Source organism: Diabrotica undecimpunctata, chromosome 9, assembly GCF_040954645.1.
Source record: "Diabrotica undecimpunctata isolate CICGRU chromosome 9, icDiaUnde3, whole genome shotgun sequence".
In the NCBI taxonomy this organism is placed as follows: domain Eukaryota; kingdom Metazoa; phylum Arthropoda; class Insecta; order Coleoptera; family Chrysomelidae; genus Diabrotica; species Diabrotica undecimpunctata.
In genome coordinates this window covers 80,668,939-80,689,356 of record NC_092811.1, presented here as the reverse complement: position 1 = coordinate 80,689,356, position 20,418 = coordinate 80,668,939, and the positions used below count along the sequence as shown (strand labels likewise).

General features: G+C 31.9%; 1 protein-coding gene across 1 annotated transcript in view; it reads right to left on the bottom strand.

Annotated features, from left to right (window-relative positions):
- The window catches only part of LOC140451186 (lipase 3-like), a 30,961-nt gene extending 11,119 nt beyond the window's left edge, over positions 1-19,842 (bottom strand). The window contains exons 1-4 of the mRNA XM_072544920.1: positions 19,837-19,842; positions 17,741-18,054; positions 17,433-17,685; positions 2,072-2,239 (exon numbers count right to left, since the gene is read on the bottom strand). Coding sequence (XP_072401021.1) covers positions 2,072-2,239; positions 17,433-17,685; positions 17,741-18,054; positions 19,837-19,842 — 741 coding nt within the window. The remainder of the gene's footprint in view (positions 1-2,071; positions 2,240-17,432; positions 17,686-17,740; positions 18,055-19,836) is intronic.
- Positions 19,843-20,418: the final 576 nt, after the last annotated feature.

Genomic DNA, 20,418 nt, shown 5'->3' with positions numbered 1-20,418 from the left:
AATTCCTTAAATTTTTCGGAATCCTGTCTGTTTTCTTGGTTGATAAGTCTCTAATTTTCTTTTTATTCTTTTCTTTTCAATCATATATATTTATATATTTTTAGTTTCCCGAAATGTTTACAAACAACCAATTCAAATAATTTTTACAGGTTAAGCGACACGGCAGACACGGGTGTCCGATTTGAAATTCGCCGCCTGGGCCACGACGGACACCGGTGTTCTCTTGACTTAAAATTTTTCATCATCCTTACCCGGCCGCGAGGACATGATTTTATGCGGTTTTAACATAGGAATATGTCCGCTATGGCCCTGCAATTGTCATCGAATGCCATAGTCTGTGGACTAGTACGCATTTCGATGCGCATCGCCCCGCCTCGAGTTTTCCCATTGGCTCTTGGTCTTTTTCAAGGCAAGACACCGAAATATTTACAAGTCCATAATCCGAAAATGAGCTCAAAGTAGATGAGCTTTCGACGTTAACTCCGAAGCCCTCTAAAGAGCACCCGGGGATTTCAGAAGGTGGTTAGACCCTTAATTGTTCCCCCGAGGTGACACAATATAGAATGTATAACCAGGTTCTGTGTAGCAATTCCGATTAGAAAAATCAGGTGTAAAAACTAACTTGAGGTCTTTCATTAAGTATAGAACTAAGAATACCTACAATTGTTAAAAAAAAATTATTAAACAAATGAGCTTTAAAAATACATATATATTATAGGTATGTACATACATGTATTTCAAAAAAATTAATAAGTTTTGTGAAATAAATTGAAACATTCCAGACAAAACCTAGGACTATTTTCGCAGTGGGCACAGTACGTTATTACTTTCTTTACTTTATTTTTACTTATGAGTTACTGCCTTGCCGTACCGTATTTTTTCTGTGACTTACAGTCTAATTTTTTAAATACGTGAGCATTGAGGTTTACTTGTGCATGATGTATACGTTCATAAAACTGGCCTCCCTTACATTTTAACAATTATTCAACAACTGCATAATAAAACTGGCCGCCTTCACATTTTAACCATTATTCAATAACTGCATATCGAAAATCATTTATGGATTTGTTGGTCTGATCGGCCTCCTTGTAGATGAAATGGGCATTAACAATTGAAGTACCTAATAAAATTTCTATAGCTATTTTTTGTACCAACGGACAAATCGTCGCAGCGCGGTGCTGTCAAAAAAACATCTTTTTTTACATGCCACTTGAGGACACATATTCCTGTTTCATTTCCTCTGGCGATTAATTGACCTTTTTTAAGTTTTTTATTTATGGCTTCGGCTGGATTACCCTTGCGATTATTTCGCAAAGTTCCGAGACAATAGGTGTTGGTATCCAAAAGTATGTGCGCTAGTTGAAGGCTTGTATACCAGTTATCAGTTACACAAATTCTACCAGACCCTAAAATACCTCGCGACAATTTTAGCACTGCACTGGTAGGTGCTGCTAATTCACCTTGCTTCTCTTTGCCTGCATATACACTTAGGTTTTACGTATATCCATTCTGAGTACATAATTTAATTATTTTAATGCCATATTTATGGCACTTTTGTGGATTAAAATGCTTGAAAAGTAAACGTCCCTTAAACGGTACCATGGTTTCATCGATGCAAAATGTTTTCCCTGGTGTAAATATTTTTTGATATTTGTTTATGATTTGGTCTATAAGTGGTTGCACTTTATACTGTCGGTCTCCTTCTGAGCACTTACAGTTATCTGAGAAGTGCCACATTTTCGAAAGTAATTCAAATAGGTAGCGGCTAATAATATTAGGCGCAACATTATTTTTGAATATCCACTTCGTTGACGAATAATCCTGAATGGAATTCATTCAAACTATTCCCATGTAGCCCAGTAATCCTAGAAATTGTGCAATTTCCTTTTGTCGCGTCATCGGACACCTCGATGAATATGGTGTCCGCTCATTTTGAACGTCTCCGGTGGGCCATGGCGGACACCGGTGTCGGCCATGGTGATTAAATGGTAAAATTTTGTTTAATATTGCTTTGCTCCAGGGGAACATTTTAGTGAAAAATCCTTGGCGCTTGAACTGTTAAACTAATTACCTGGTCTATGTTCTCCATCTTAGTTTCAGCTGCCATCTCAAATAACACGTTACATAAATGCTTGAGAAACCTGTTTTTTAAACAGAGCATTGTCACCAACTCGGCTATATCATCTATGGAAAAATATGGTGGGGGCATTTGATACAACTTCAGTGAATCTGCCAACAGCTGAAAATAAAATACATATGAATTTGGTTCAGCAAGTTTCTTATTGAAATTGTTGAATTTTAAGAGCTGTTGTAGATAGACAGTACTCATGTAGTAGAACTATTGGATATTTGACTAAAAATAACAAACGCTATCGGGGGGAAGAACAGAGATTGTTTTTTATTTATTTACAATTTGTTATTTGCCTACGTCGATCGATCATCGATATAGGAATGAAGATATATTTTTTTCTTTTTCAAGCCTTTTAGATGAGATCAAATGGATCAAAATTGAACAAAAATTTAGACGAGATATATTTCTGTTCATTTAATATTAATATATTATTTTATAACCGTCGCAAAATATTTTTGCATCATGGGTGTTTTTCTGCATAATACCAAACACTAGCCAGGGATCAAAGAAAGGGACATTGTAACGAGTCCGTCACTTCAATAATCCTTGCATCACTTTAAAAAAACTCTATAAATCAATATTCAGTCGATATCTCTTAGTAATTTGTAATTTCTAAGTTGGTATTAAGCAGCAACTCCAAGCGGCAGTTTTGGCAGACATGCTTATCCGATTAGCAACTAGTGGTCACTAGTCACTTTTGTTTTGACTTCGAGGAAGAAAAGTTGGGTTTAAAAGTAGACGGGCAAAGATGGCCTAGGATTTGTTTTATTAACTTAATTAACAATAATTCGTTGTTAATATGGCAACGTAGGACTCCACATAAAGTTGCTGGTCCCGAGACAAAGTGTCTACGAGGACTTGAGAGAGAGAGAGAGAGAGAGAGAGAGAGAGAGAGAGAGAGAGAGAGAGTTGCTATCATCAAGTCCTCGTAGACACTTTGTCTTAGGACCAGCGACTTCATGTGGAGTAGTACGTTGCCATGTTATCAAATTCACTGGTAACTTTAACATCCTAATATATAAGACTAAATAATGTAAACCAAATTGTAACCTATAACTTTTAACCGGTTTTTACCCAGAAATTTAGTGGCTCAAAACATATACACCTAGATACTGATAATGAAATATGGATTACGAAAACGTGTTGTCTTCATGACATAGCCCGATTGGGTTTTTAATATATATACCTTTTATAAAGGATTTTAACAATTTTTTTATCTACCATCTATTAAGACTATCTATAAAAATATTCTGTCTCATACCGCTCTTTTATATTCTAAAATATATCCAGAGCATGCTTTTCGTTAAAATTATCTATTTAGCCAATCCATTTTACATAAAATATTGCCAAACTGTTCGAATCACATTATTTACAAAACCATTAAGGCTTTTTGCTTTCATACAAGGTTCCTCAGTAACTTTTTATACTACCTTTCAAGGTTAATAAACCTTGTGTTTTTTCCTACTTTTTATCAAGAGTAAGAAGGAACTCTAACACAAATGTTCTTTTTAGCCTACTGAAGGAGCCAACCAAGAGTCAAGGGAAGGATTCCTTATTTTGTTTTTTTTTTATTTATTTAAACAAAAAGATTTAAGCTATTTCCTATTGGATTTACACCTGATCTCTAGGGTTGATCTTCGTCACCCTTAGCTGTTCCTTCAGAGGTCCAGATCTCTACCCGACTATTCGTGGACAACTTCAGGAAACCAAAAGGAAAGACGTACCTCGTTTAGAGTGTGGAACACTGTCAATTTGTCTTAAGTTTTTATTTATCAATATTAATGATTATCTATATTTTTTTTACTTTAGATCATACTATTTCTTCTAATTATTAAGATCAGTAATTTTTTTAAAATAATTCAATAATATGTAAGGAGTAATTGTCAACTACAGGTTGAGGTTTTAAATCCTTTCTAGTAACTCTATTGTACGGTTTTATGTGTACACATTTAATCACAGAGTTCTTTATTGGTATTTTCCTTAATATATATTTAAACCTTTTTCACCGATTCCCTAAAAATAGAGTGTCTATTTTACTTTATTATTAATTTTAATTGAAAGCCGAAGTACAGAATTATATTCTGGTAGGCAAGTAAATTACCTTTTTAGGTAGAACCATTAAATTTTTTTTACTTATATTTTATTATTGGTAAATTCAGATAATCAAGGATCAATTTTGTATAACCAGGGATTTTTTTAGTGTATAAATAACTAGGTTAACTGTACTCAAATGGTGGTGGGCAGCATAAAGAATAAGACTGTCTATATTTGGCTAAGTATTACATTTATGGTGAAGAAAAAATATTTCAATTAATACCTGTTTTCCTTTTCATTTCAACAAAAAAGGTATTCAGCTTTACAAGATACCTTGGAAGGTATATGTTAATATTTTCCTGGCGCCCAATCATATCTTAGAGCAACGTTTATAGTTTATCACCTTTATTTACATTATTCATATATTTTTTTTTTATTACCTTGTCATTAATTTTCGTATGTTTCGGTCTCTGTAGGACATGCAAATTGGCTGAATTTTATTTTGAGTGTCAAGTAGTCATTCTCCGGCACAGTTCGCTAGCCAGCAGCAAGTTATTTGTTTTTTGTTACATCCCACAAACCCCAGCTCCAAAATATCTCTCTTAAAATAAATCAAACGCAGACTTATGCGCACGTCCACCCCAATAGCTTCCCAAAAATGTCCCCACCATCGAATTCAGGCGATACCTCAGTACATTGTAGGCAGTGAGTGAAGTTACACGCGCCTGAAACGCTCTGGGGTGTGACAAACTCCACCTATGTACTCGCGTTTGCAATTGTGACATTATAAATAAGTTTTTATTTTTGACTTATTTGAATCTGCATATTCAATTGTTTAATTTTTTAGCTAAAATAATATGTCATATGAAGCGGAACAGAAAAAGCTTGAAGCTCTATGGGCTGAAATTAATGACGATGCCATCGAATCAGGAAGCGATGACGATATTGGCCATATCTCTGAAAGCGAACATCGACTCGGAGCAGGATATCGCAATAGAAAATGTAGTTTCTGACGGAGATTCAGACATAGAGACATCAAAAACAGAACTTCAGAATGAGACGGAAAATAAAAGCACTGACGGACCTCCAAGAAACGAAGAAATGTATCTCGGAAAAGAAGGAACACAATGGAACAAACTTGCTTCAAATAATAAACGGGTTTGAACAAGATCAGAGAACATTATTACTCATTTGCCGGGTGTGAAGCATTATGCAAAAAATGCTAAACGTGCTTTAGATTGTTGGCAATTGTTTTTTGACCGACAAATGATCGAAGACATAGTGCACTAGACCAATCTCAAAATTCAACAAAAATCAATTGCATATGAGAATAAATGCATGGTGAAACCAACCAATGAATGTGAAATTAAAGCATTTATCGGACTTCTTTATTTAGCAGGTATGTTTCATTCTAATCGTCAGAATTTGAGAGACTTATGGCAAACAGATGGGACTGGTGTCGATATATTCTGCAATACGATGTCTATAAATCGTTTTCAATTCCTGATGGTCTGTCTTCAGTTCGATAACATCGAGAATCGTAAAGACAGATTGGCGATTGACAAATTAGCTCCAGTTCGTGGAATTCTGGACAAATTTATTGAAAATTGTAAGCAGGCCTACACTTCTTCTCAATATGTGACGATAGATGAGAAGTTGGAGTCTTTTCGTGGAAGATGTGCTTTCAAACAGTACATGCCCAACAAGCCTGCAAAGTATGGGATCAAAGTGCAAGCCCTAGTTGATGCCCGTTCGTACTACGTTTTAAATTTGGAAGTGTATGCAGGAAAACAGCCAGAAGGTCCCTACAGTGTTAGTAATTCCCCAATAGATATAGTAGAGAGGCTAATACAACCTATTTCTGGTTCCAACCGAAATGTGACCTTTGACAACTGGTACACTAGTTATGAATTAATGATAAAATTGCTGAACGAGCATAAACTTACGTCAGTAGGCACGCTGAGAAAGAACAAACGATGCATCCCAGCACAATTTTTGACAGTCCAGAACAGAGAACAAATGACATCTTTATTTGGCTTTCAGAAAGATATTACACTTTTATGGTATGTGCCGAAAACAAATAAAAACGTCCTACTGTTGTACACCATACACCATGATGGAGCTATTGATGAAGAAACTGGCGAAAAAAATTTACCAGAAATAATAAGCTTCTACAACTTTACTAAAAGTGTAGTAGATGTAGTGGATGTAGTGGTCTGCATCATATAACATATCTAGAAACTCACGGAGATGGCCTCTTATGATCGTGTTTTCTCTCTTGAATACAGCCGCCATAAATGCTTTGGTGATATACAGAGAAAACAATCAAGATTTCAAACTTGCCAGAAGATTGTTTATCAAAATGTTGGGCTTTGAATTGATCCAGGACCACATATCTGAAAGAAAAAATAATCCAAGAATACCAAGGAGTATTCGTCAAAACATTGCACATTTTGGCCAAGATGCCCCTGCAGTGCCACCTGCCAAGATTCCAAAACTCATGGGAAGATGTTCAGTATGTCCAAGGAGCCGAGATCGGAAAACTAAATATTTCTGTTCAAACTGTGAATCATTACTGTGCCTGGAGCATGCTGTCATAAGTTGTCAAAATTGCATGAATTCAAATAGCGATTAATTTTTTTTCTTTCACTGTACAACCGGGCAGAGTTTTTCCTTGTATTATCTTACTATTAGATTTTCATTTACTATCATATTTCAAAAGCCTTAAAATGATCCAAGGTTCATTATTTTGACACTTTAACAGTCCTCCCAAAATTAGAAGCCTAGTGACAGTCAACAAAGATGTGACCAAACCATTAAGATAGTGCCTGGGTAGAGTGACTTAATTACATGCGGGTAGTGATGGAATATTTCGTGCAGTGACAATTATAAATAACAGAGGTTGTTTTAAATCACCAGTGACAAAAGTATGCGTCCTACCCACAGATGGATCAGTAACTTAAACTTAACTGAAAAAAAAACCGTGACACAAAACTCAGCTCTTTATTATTTGTTAAATGCGTATAGGCGTTCAAGAGAATTGGCTTAAATATTAAAATTTTCAATCAACCTCTTATACACCTTTAGTTAGTTATACACAATCTTCATTATACACTTTTAGTGTATTTATTATTTTCATTAGTATAAGGACGCTATTTGTTAACGTATTAGTTTTATAAATGTTTTGCTTGTATTTTTTCTTTAACAATGCAGTTTTGTCTAAGCGATTTTGTTTTTACACGTAAAATTGCAATAATATTTAACTGCAACCCCTACAACGACTTCCGAAGAGAGGCCCGGGATGTTTCTCAAGAGCAATGACAATGTTAGGTTTAAATTTGGAAAATATGTTCATATTATCTTGATGATATAATAGTATTTTAATTTTCAACAACATGCTAAACTTTAAATTAAATCCGAATAAATGCCAGTTTGTGAAAAAGGAACTCTTATACTTATGACATAAGATCTCGAATACGGTGATAGCACTGGTATAGAAAAATTATGGCAATGGAACAGTATCTTACAGTGCAGAATGCATAACAAACAAAAATATTTTCGCAATATACAATCATACTCTTTTATTAAAAACATATAAACCATTATGCAGAGATAGCACCACTGCTAAATATATTATTTATGTAAAAAAACTGTAAAGTTTGAATGTACAACAGAATGTCAAGAACTATTTAATACGCTTCAAATGTCTTTAACAAACTATCACGACGAAATAAATTTATTCTAAGAGCGGACAGTTCAGAAATAGCACTAAGAGCCACACTTCAAATGTCACACGTCAACGCTAGTAGGACACTTACCAAAGCGGAATTAATTTATCCGAAACTATAAAAGAATTTATTGGCCATAGTATGGCGTACCTCTAAATAAAGACGTTACTTACTACAAAAATAATTTATTTCTCTAACAGACCGCCTCCCATTTGTATACCTATTTGGGATGACAAATTTTAGCAGGTTAACAAAATCTATACTAAAGCTAGAAAAATACAACTTCGCAACTAGATACGTAAAAGAAGCTGAAAGAACAGATAAAAATTATATAGTGGAACTAAACGACTAAAGTAAGACACAAAAAGAAGCATAGTGGTGTAAATAAGAACAAAAACTACGAGACAGGAAGAGATACATAATTCAAAAAACGAAGGGCTGATAATCTGACGTTGTGTAACTGTTAAAATTCCCAAAAAATGCTACAGAAGTAAAACTAAGAGATAGTAAAGAATACGAAGAAATAAACTTTAAGTCTGCTAATGTACATACAGAAAAAATATAGTACATAATGAAGATGATGATATTATTTATAAAATATAGTATGTAACGAAGATGATGATATTATTTATTTGATTCGAGATTCTCGATTAGCATTGCAAGCTTCGATATTAAGAGACTTAAAACATCACAAAAAGCTTTATCAGTTAATATTAAAAATAATGAAATAATACTAATAAAACATGATAAGAATCTGCCAATTTTTATTGAAATAAGAAAGTATTTAAAAGTTAAATATTCTAAGTCTAAAATGTTTAAAGAAGAAGGTATAAAATATGTATTGTAAAAGACAGACAAAACATAGGAGAATGAAAATTATAAATAGTTATGAAGTTAAATGTGTCGATAGCAATTAAAGTAAATTGTATACTCAAGCTTAATCAAGCCATTAAGAGCAATGCTGGGAATATTTATATTCCACTATGCATCAACAATTTACCCATATAAATTACTATCTTTCTTGTACTCATTGCGTCGAGTAAGGACGTCCTTATTAGAAGGCCTCGTAATTAGAGCCAAATTTACAGCGTGCTCGTTTAGCAGGCGGAGTTGGATTCTCCATAGACGGTTCACTAGAATTTCCATCTTCTCTACTCGCTTTTGTTTGTGTTCCTTTTACCAGTTCTTGTGAGTCTTTAGTTTTTGATAAATTTTTTCTGGAAAGGATAAGTGGTTTCAACAATGTTTTTCCCGATTCCTCAATAAAAATTCGCCGTTTTGTAAGTTTGTTGGTGTTTCATTAGGAATTTATTGATGTCCATAAAACGAACGCGTTGTAGGTAGAAATGTCCAGCATATTATAAAAAATAATCATAGGCCAGCAATTTGTCTTCCTCTTACATGTATATGTACCAACAAGCTGATCTACAGTATCAACTGCTCCCTTACTGGAATTGTAATCTAAAATAATTTGGGGTTTTTTGTAATTTCTGTCACTAATAGCCTTATCATGATGCAAATTACTCATAAAAATAACATTTTTATTCTTTTCCGGAATATAGCTGACAACAGTGGTATCTTGCGTGAAGTAAAAAGAAAAACAATGAACTTCTTTATTCGCACTTTATGCTGGAAGCTCTAGCTTATTTTTTCTTATAGTCCCCAGCATTGTATTTTTTCTTTTTAGAAGAAGTTGTCCTAAACTGTATGATGTAAAAAAGTTATCACAAGTAATATTATGGCCTTTCAAATCACTACACAAGTCGCACACCACACGCATTCCCTGATTCCTTTCCGGAATCAGGGATTCCCCCTAAACCTCTGTATATATCTGCAATTTTAGAGTATACGAACTTTTGCTGTCACATAAAGTTCAAATTTTTATGCAATATTTCGCTGGTTTGCTTGGTTCGCTGGTTTGCTTGGATCGTACTATTTGAAGGGATAGCGGCCTCTAAAGACAACTAATTGCTCGTCGACGGTAACATTTTAATCAGGGTTAAAATATGTTAGTAGATTTTCTACTTATTTTCCCAAATTTCACGTATTGCAGCAAGTTTATTAGTACGTCTCCTATCCTGTCTAGTAGTCTTGTTATCAAAACTTATTACTTGCGAAATTTTTGTAAATACTTCCAGGTACATTGTTGCTTGTCATTCTACAAACTTTTAGTTGATTCGCCATGGGGCTTAAAAATTCCAGCTAACAATAAAAGACCAATGTATGCTTAAAAACCAATTTTATCCAAGTCTTTCCAGTTGGTTTCAAAAACACGATGTCCTTCCATGTTGGTCATATGTATAATTTGGTTCTACAGGATGTTGTATGTAGTATACAACAGCAGAATTATCACTACTTTCTTTCTGACTCTTACTACTTGTATTGTTTTCTGTTTCTGATATGCACTCATCACTCTCTGACACGTTCGCGAGCTCGCGAAGCTCATCTTCGGTTAGCGTTCTTCGATGTGACATAATCAACATGCAAACATAGACTGAAATTTGAAATGTAAATAAATGTGATTGGCATATCAGTGTCCTACCAGCCTACGACTTGTCTATCACCTCCACTTCCATCTACGTGACATGCCCTTCTAAATGACATCGTCCAGCTACACTACACATTTTTTACAAGTTCTAGCTTGCAGAACCTTTTTTCTATTTATATACGTACCTACTGACAAACTGTTAGAAAATATATAAAATACTGCAAAGTAAACATACGTACACAGGTTATTTTTAACGGTTTAAATTCGTGGGTCATATTGACCCGAACGTACTATAGGTAACAATTTAGTTTTTCTCAAAAAAAATCAGGAAGTTGATTTTTATCTCGTACGTAATTGAAAGACCTCATATTAGGTACAATGTCACGAAACACCAATACGTTACGCCGCGTAATAATTTGCAAAATAAGAATAATTTTTTTTTGGGTCAAATAGACCCCATCGGGACAGCAGGGTTAAATATTTTTTATATAGTATAAATTATTTTTATAAAACATGTAGACGTGGTTATATCTTTACACTACTCTACTAAATATGAAAGATAACAGTACTTTGTTTTGGAAAACTAAATTTAAACAATTTTTCAACATAATGTTATATTTTTGTTGCCCTATCAACTATAATTCCGAAACAGAAATTTTTGATTCATGCAAAAAAACTATCTTCTCTTGACTGTCGTCTTTTCAAAAGTATGGATGGACGAGACTCTTCTCTTGAATTTCGACAACCATATAATATATACGGGCTTTCTTAGTGATAAAAAAAATAACGTATACAACCTAATAAGGCTCCTTAAGTCCGTTAACGACAAGTCGAACTATTGAACAATATCGAATATATGAGAAGTTTACCGCGTGTGATAAGCGCCTTACTACCGCAAGTGTATAGAATAGTAATATTGATTAGTGTTTTATAAACTTAACTATTGTCTGTATAACATTTGATTACCTATCCTTCTTGTTTTGAACCAAACCCATTAATACAAAGCTAGCATCTGAAATTATTTTAATAATTATATATATATGTATATATATATATATATATATATATATATATATATATATATATATATATATATATATATTGAGATATTTATATATATATTGAGATGATTCGTGTTTAAAGTAAATAATTTATAAGTTATATACTAGAGAATTTTATAAAAATTATTTATATGAGGGTATTCTTAAGAAATTAGCATATAATAAGTGTAAAAAGTTTTATTTTAATAATTATAATATTGTAAATATATTTAAGTGAGCCATGTGATTAGGCAACCAAATATACCTACTCGGAATAAATGACAGTTAGACAAATTAATAATTTGCGAATGTGAAATAGGGTTATATGTTGTTTAAAATGTGTAGTTTATTAAATTAGAGTGTTTAAGTTACTGATTTAAGTTTATATTCTGATCTGAAAAGCCTAAATGTCGATAAAATTCTCGATAGAAAAGTAAGGAATTCTCTAGATCACCGAAGATAACCTATTTCAAAAATGGACTATTCCAGAAGATTCAGATATGTAGGAAATGGAACAAATCGAATAAGATTTCTTGCCAGATGGTTCTGGAATATTGAAAAGGGTATAAATACTCGGTGATTTGGATTCAAAATGGCCAGTCAGTTAGTAAGAAAGTTAGTTAGAAGACAGACACATTTAGTTATTGAAGTCAGTTGTTTAATAAGTTCAAGATAGTCAGTCAGAAGGTCCAGATGTTCAATATAATAAGTTCAATGAAGATTAAGAAACAGTATAAAGATAATATTATTGAAGATTAAAAATTATGTTATGTAAAAATGGTAATTGGATAATGGAAGGAAGTATTAATTGAAAATTAAAATTATATAATATACTTGGTGATTGGATATTGGTATATTGAAAAGAAGAATAAATATAAATGCTGTTAAGAAGAAAAATATTTTAAATTGGTGGATGCTGATAATTGGAAAAAGTAATTTCACAAAAACAAGGATAACCGAGGCTGAGAACGAAGACATTGAGTGGTGATTAAAATCTTTATTTTGGAGAACATTTTCATTTAGGCATTCAGTGAAAGAAAGGTACACAATTTTGTTAATATAATTTAGTTAGTATCATAAGAATTTCAATTTTAAAGATAGTTTGTTTAAAATTTACATTATCTATATAATTTAATTAGTTTCATAAGAATTTTAATTTAAAGACAGTTTATTTTAAACTTTACATTGGTTATGTTAGATATATATGTGTGTTTCATAATAGATATAATAAAGATAATTTCAAAAAGTGCTTACAAACTAATTCTTTGAGAACCGCGATAAAAACCCTATATATTATTAAAAAACACTCATTGCTCATCATTCACAAATAATACATCATCACAATATATATATATATATATATATATATATATATATATATATATATATATATATATATATATATATCTTTAAGGAATATGACCGTTTAACTTAATATAAAAAAAGTGCACTCGTAAGTGAATGGGATGTTTTCGGTCGTCAATTTGGAGATAAAAAAGACAAGAGTTGTGCTACTTTATCTATTTATTGGAGATGTTTCGCCCACTGTTCAACGAGCATCATCAGTTCATCTAAAAGAGTGTTATTAGCGATACATCTAATATGAAAAACAATTAAGTAATTTACTCCTTACCCCCTGACAAAGTAGAGTCTACCTTATTGCTTTTTAATTGTTTTGATCCTCACTTACAGTTTACTTATAAACTTAAGGATCCTTCTAACAATAGTATTCCTTTCTTAGACATGCTTGTCTTTAGAAATAGCGACAATATACTAACTGACCTGATCACCAAGGAGAACGTCATGACGGAAGAAATCAAGCGAAGAATAATTCTAGCAAAAAAATGTTATTTTGGACTGAGTAGACGTATGAGAAGCAGAAACTTAAGCCAAAAAATAAAAATAACCATATACAAAACCCTTATACAACCAGTGTTGACATATGGGTCGGCTCCTGCTTATAATTGAACGAAGGATCCTGAGAAGAATAGTTGGTGGCATCTGTGAAAATGGTGTTTGGAGAAGGAGGTACAACTACGAGATATATCACAGATATAAACATATATTTGGTGGTAAAGACGTAGTATCGTTTATAAAAATAGGAAGACTAAGACGGGCAGGACATCTGGCAAGATCACAGCAGACCAGCCCTCCTAGAAGAATCCTTGTCACAACCTGTGGGAAGTAGAAGTAGGGGTAGACCAAAACCCAGATGGAGGGATGGTGTAGATGAGGATGGTAGACAAATAGGCGCACCAAACTGGCAACAGTTGGCAATGGATAGAACTGACTAGCGTAGTAGACTTGGGAAGGTCGAGGCTCTTTTATAGGGCTGTAGCACCAATGATGATGATGATGATGACAATACACTAACTGCAAGTTGGTATAGGAAACCTATAGCTAGTAATAGGTTTCCTAACTATCATTCTTGCCATCCGTTCAAATACAAAATAAATCTTATAAAAGCACTCAGCTGTAGGCTACATAGGTTAACACATCCTGATAACAAAAGGGATTCTCTTTTGTTACTCAGAAGTATACTATCTGACAGTTCTTACCCTACATATCTCATAAATAAATACCTTTTTTCAACAAGTTTTGGGTCTTCTATTAATGATGAACAACAGTACTCTACTTTCTCCTAACATTGTAACTTCCACCACTCATTACTCTTCACTACCCTATTTCCTATATACTGAAAAGCTTATTAAATTGTACAAACAGAACAATATCCCGGTTAAGATTGCTATCAATAATGCTAAGACTGTCAGGAACTTGTTTTCTAAAATTAAAACACCCCTTTCCTTTTTGGAACAAGTGAATGTAGTCTATCACATACTCTGTTCAGAATGTGATGCATGTTATATTGGTCAGACTGGCCGTTCCCTTAAAGGACGCCTTACTTCACATCGTAGTGCCATTAAACTTTCTAAACATACTTGTGCCCTTGCAGAACATGCAATCAACACCAAACATACTGTGAATTTTGATGATGTTAGAATTCTCTGTAGAGAACGTAACCTTGATAAGAGACAGTTTATGGAGATGTATCATATTTTGAAACAACCTAATGCATTAAATAAGAGAACTGATATCAGCAACTTAAGCCAAATTTACCATGCACTAATACTACAAAATTGATTCTTCCTTATTCTATTTTTAATTATTGGTTTCTTCTTCAACTGCTTTTATTATATCATAACATTTATGTTGGCATCTACAAAACTTTTCCTTCAATCTCACCAGCTGATTGTCAGATCTGACGTTCGAGCTTTCAAATACTTCACTTTGCATGATATGATCATAACAGTCAAGAACCCTAGCCGTGCCGTTGTTAATATAACATTTCAAAATTGACAATTACATTTTTTGATAGATTTTATAATTAATCAATGTTTTCAAAAGTTAAATTAAAAAAAATTATTCTAAAATTACTTAAATTGGGAATCTTCCGGCGTTCTGTGTTTCTGTGTTTGTGCTGATGTATGAATTAGATTAATTTTTGATGTTTCTTCACATTAATAACATTTTAATATTACAGATCTTTTAAAAGTAAGATCATTTACTTAATTGTTTTTCATATTAGATGTATCGCTAATAACACTCTTTTAGATGAACTGATGATGCTCATTGAACAGTACGAAACGTCTTCAATAAATAGATAAAGTAGCACAACTCTTGTCTTTTTTATCTCCAAATTGACCAAAAACATTTCATTCACTTACGAGTGCACTTAATATATATATATATATATATATATATATATATATATATATATCATCATCATCATGTGCAGCTTTATCAACCGTTTCCAATTACGGTGCAGCCTCCCTTATTTCAATGTTATTTTATGTTCTTATTATTATTCGACGATGTCTTAGTTATACGTTGTTCTAATAATTTGCGCTCATTTGCGCCCATATTTTTCTATCTTGTGCTATTCGAGACCACGTTGTTCCTGTTAATTTTCTAATATCATAATCCCATCTGAGATTTGGGCGCCCCTTTGGTCTCTTAGCGTTCCTGGGGTACCACATAGTTGTTCTAGTGGTCCATCTGTTATCTGTTCTTCTTGCCATATGTCCTGCCCATTGCCATTTCAGGGATTTTATTCTTTGGATTACATCAGTCACCTGGGTTTGCCTACGTATCCATTCAATTCTTTTACGATCCCTCTTTGTTATCCCTAGCATACATCTTTCCATTGCTCTTTGAGTTACTTGGAGTTTCGACGTTATTTCTCTCTTTAATATCCAAGTTTCACATCCATATGTCAAGACGGGTAATATGCATTGATCAAATACTCTCTTCTTGAGGTATAGTGGCATTTTGGACTTGAAGACTATGGAATTTCGTCCGAATGCTGACCACGCTTGTTTTATTCGTCTGTTGATTTTATCAATATATATATATATATATATATATATATATATATATATATATATATATATATATATATTGATATGATTGGTGTTTATAGAAAATAATTTATAAGTTACACTATTAGATAATATTAGATATAAAAAGTATTTGGTTATTTTAATAAGTTATATACTAGAGAATTTTATAAAAATATATTTATGCGAGGGCATTTTTAAGAAATTAGCATATAAAAAGTATTTTTTTATAATTATAATGTTGTAAATATATTTAAGCGAGCCATGTGCATAGGCAACCAACTATACAGTAAGTGACAGACAGAAATTAATAATTAGGAATATAAAGTGGGGTTATAATAATATGTTAGTTTAAAATGTTTAATTTATATATAGTTACTGATTTAAGTGTTTCTTCTGATCTGAAAAGCCTAAATGTCAACAAAATTATCAATAGAAAAGTAAGGAATTCTCTAGATAACCGGAGATGGCCTTGTTTGCGAAATGGTTTGTTCCAGAAAATTCAGACATGTATTTAATAGAACAAAAGGAACATGATTTCTTGCTAGATGATTCTGGAACATGGAAAAAGATATAAATACCCGGTGATTTGGATTCAAGAGGTCCATTCAGTTAGTCCAATCAGTTATCAGTTATGAGTTACAGTTACTATGAAGGCCAGTTTTAGTATGAAAGTTAGTTAGAGTCAGTCAATCAGTAAGTCAGAAGGTCCAATTGTTCAATATAGTGAGTTAAATGAAGATTAAGAAACAGTATAAAGAAAATATTATTGAAGATTAAAAATTATGTTATGTATAAATGGTGATTGTATAATGGAAGAAGTATTAATTGAATATTAAAATTATATAATATATTTGGTGATTGGATATTGGTATATTGAAAAGAAGAATAAATATATAATATATTTGGTGATTGGATATTGGTATATTGAAAAGAAGAATAAATATAAATGCTCTTTGCTGGTTTGCTTGGTGGTTTATAAATGCTTAAGAAGAAATATATTTTAGATTGGTGGAAGCTGATAATTGGAAAAAGAAATTTCACAAAAACAAGGATAACCGAAGCACGCAGACATTGAGTGGTGATTAGAATCTATATAGTGGAAAACAGTTCATTTAGGCATTCAGTGACAGAAAGGTACAAAATTTTGTTAATATAATTTAGTTAGTGTCATAACAATTTCAATTTTGAAGATAGTTTGTTTAAATTTTACATTGTCTATAGAATTTAATTAGTTTCATAAGAATTTCAATTTTAAAGATAGTTTATTTTAAATTTACATTGGCTAAGTTAGATATATATGTGTGTTTCATAATAGACATAATAAAGATAATTTAAAAAAGTACTTACAAACTAATTCTTTGAGAACCGCGATAAAATCCCTATATATTATATTATTAAAAATACTCATTGCTCATCATTCACAAACAATACATCATAACAATTATATATATATATATATATATATATATATATATATATATATATATATATATATATATATATATATATATATATATATAAATATATATATATATATATATATATATATATATTTGCACAATGCCGGTTAAACTAAAATATTAAAAAATACATATAATAAAAACTGTTTACCTCTAATTGATGTAATGGAATATATTTGAGTAACAACGAAATATATGGTTGCTTAAAATTTTTATAAATGGCTCCTGGAGCCAGAGCAACTGCCAACTTAATTTTTCCATTATACTCTGGTCTTTTTGAACCCATTACAAAAATTGTGGTACATCCTTGTGAATGACCAACATAAAAGATCTTACTTTGATCGGTAGCATTAAGTATATGGTCAATTATGGCTGGTGTATCATATATACCTATTTCGTGAAATCTAGAATTTAAAAGGTATATAATTATCAAATTTTAACAGATATACTATAACTTACGAAAAATCCCAAAATTCTTTCTGGGTTGAATTAAGTTTTTTATGTGTTCTACTATATGATGTTCCTCTTGAATTCATCAACCATACATCATATCCTTTGTCAGCCAAAATATAAGCTAATGATCGCTGGGGTCCTAGCCAAATATAATTGTCTGCTGATCCCAACATTCCATGATTGAGTAGAATTGGAAGATTGCTGGAAATTGTGGCATTTCGCCCATGTGGTATTCTGAACGCTGTTAAAATATAGTTGTCCTCCGTTTCGATTTGGTGAGTTTCAATGGGATAGCCAAAGGAGTTAACCGTGTTAATCTGCTTAAACAAAATTAGTATAGAATATTATAATCCACAAAATAATATTTGTTAAACCTATTTTTGGAAATGAATATTAGGTAAAAAGATGATTGGCTAATTTAGTTATTCGTTTTTCATATAATTTTAAGGTTAGAAATATTGATGTACGTAAGGAAGAAGCATATTTTAGACAGTAATAAAAAAATTGGGAGAAAGAAAATAAAACATGACATGTTTCAAATACCGAAGATATCTCCGTAAAAACACAGAAAGACATTACATAACTAAAGCAATAACAACAAAAAATACAGGGTAACATACTATTACAAGAATTAATATTAAACTTAACAGTCTTCCGGCTTGAATTTGTCGATTATCATTGTGCCGGGCTTTCGACATCCTCTTTGATCTTGTTTTAGGGCTTCCAAGGTCTCAGTCCCCCGAGTCCACAGACACTACTAAACTGATTACTAACCGATGCATTACTGCTACTGGAAACACAGGACGGTTCATTTATACCGTCGATGGTGACGTGGTTTGGGTGGAGGTTGTCGTGGGGGTTAGCGTGGGGATTGGCGCAAGGAGTGGCGCGGGGGTTGGCGCAAACTTTTCTGACAGTAAAATTTTGATTGGAGGGTGAAGAGTATGCAATTATCTCTTTTATTGAAATAATTTGGCCTTTTTTTCAATTTCTATGGTTTCTCGGATAATTATTGGTTTATAGGAGCCGATTGGGGCTATGGTTCTGGTTTTTAAGTTTCTAAGTTTTTAAGAGCGTAGGCGCAAAATTTCGGGTCAATGCTTTTTAAATGCATTCATTTTTTTCGAATCCTAAAAAAACTAATAAGTATTTTTGAAAAATTTAAACGCAGAATGAAAGAATATTATATTACTAAGGGCAGAAAGTTCCTGAAAACTTCTCTAATGTTTATTTGAATAAGTTACAGGGGTAAAAAAAAAAAGAAAATTTATTGTAATTTTTAATTTCAAATATTTTATTCAAAAAAATTCTAAGGGACTTTCGGCCCTCGGTAATAATGTAATCTGTCATTCTGCTTTTATATATTTTTTAAATATTTGTTAATTTTCGCAGGATTTGAAAAAAATGAATGCATTTAAAAAGCATTGGCCCGAAATTTTGCGCCTACGCTCTAAAAATAAAATTTTTGACCTGTATGAAGATAGTGTTGACTTACAGCTAAAATTGAATCGGAATTGCGAACAAAAATGGAGTGTTCATAAATCCCATTTTGGATTCTACGATTTGTTTGGCCTATATAAGATCGGGCGCAGTCTGCACAAGCTATTTTATAAATTCCGTGTTGTTTATTTTCAATGTTGTCTGTAATTGATCGGACAAAAGATGAAAGTTTTTGTTTGGTCGTGAATATTGTCTTTATTTCTCTTGATTTAATAATTTTGTTGATTTTGTCAGTGACACCTTTGATGTAAGGGAGAAGGTTTCTACTTTACTTTAGATTAAAGAGTCTTTGGGTTGAGATTGAGTAGAAGATTCATGTCTGTGGAACCTTCTATTGAAGTAATTTTGCGGTAAACGTTTTGGATGCAGCTTGTTTTAAACTAGAGAGCTCATAGGGTCTACTTACATCATAACAACGGCGTATTGATCTAAAGACAAGGGTATTAATGACTGAATTAACTTATAAAGCTAGATTATAAGAGTTTATATGGAATTAACGATTTTTATGGATGGATTTTTGATGAACAGAGTGATGAAATCCCTGGAATTGATTTTCCTCTAATAATAATGTCAAGAAACGGTAGGAATAAATCAGTTTTTACCTCCATCGTGAACTGGATACTAGTATGTATACCATTCGGATGATATATGTTTTATATATATATATATATATATATATATATATATATATATATATATATATATATGTATATATATATATATATATATATATATATATATATATATATATATATATATATATATATATATATATATAAATCATTTTTCATATATATATATATATATATATATATATATATATATATATTTATATAATGAACCAGAAGTATTTGCTGACAACGTAAGGAAGTAAACGTTAAATATTGGGTTTGCAGCAATAAACATGAAACGTGTACTCTTTTAAATCTTTATTCCAAGCTTTCGGACATTGGTTATGTCCTTCATCAGGGAGCTACAAATGTGATGAATAAATTGTTGGCGTTGGTATAATTAATTAAAAAATTCACTACTTACAAACTTAATGAGGTTGTATCAACGAAGATGTATTATAATGTTGATAAAATTTATCACAGTCTCTCATCTTTTTTAATATACAAAACCTATTTTTATGTTTAAAAATTTAAAAAATTATTACTGTACATCCAAAAACACTTAATTATTCT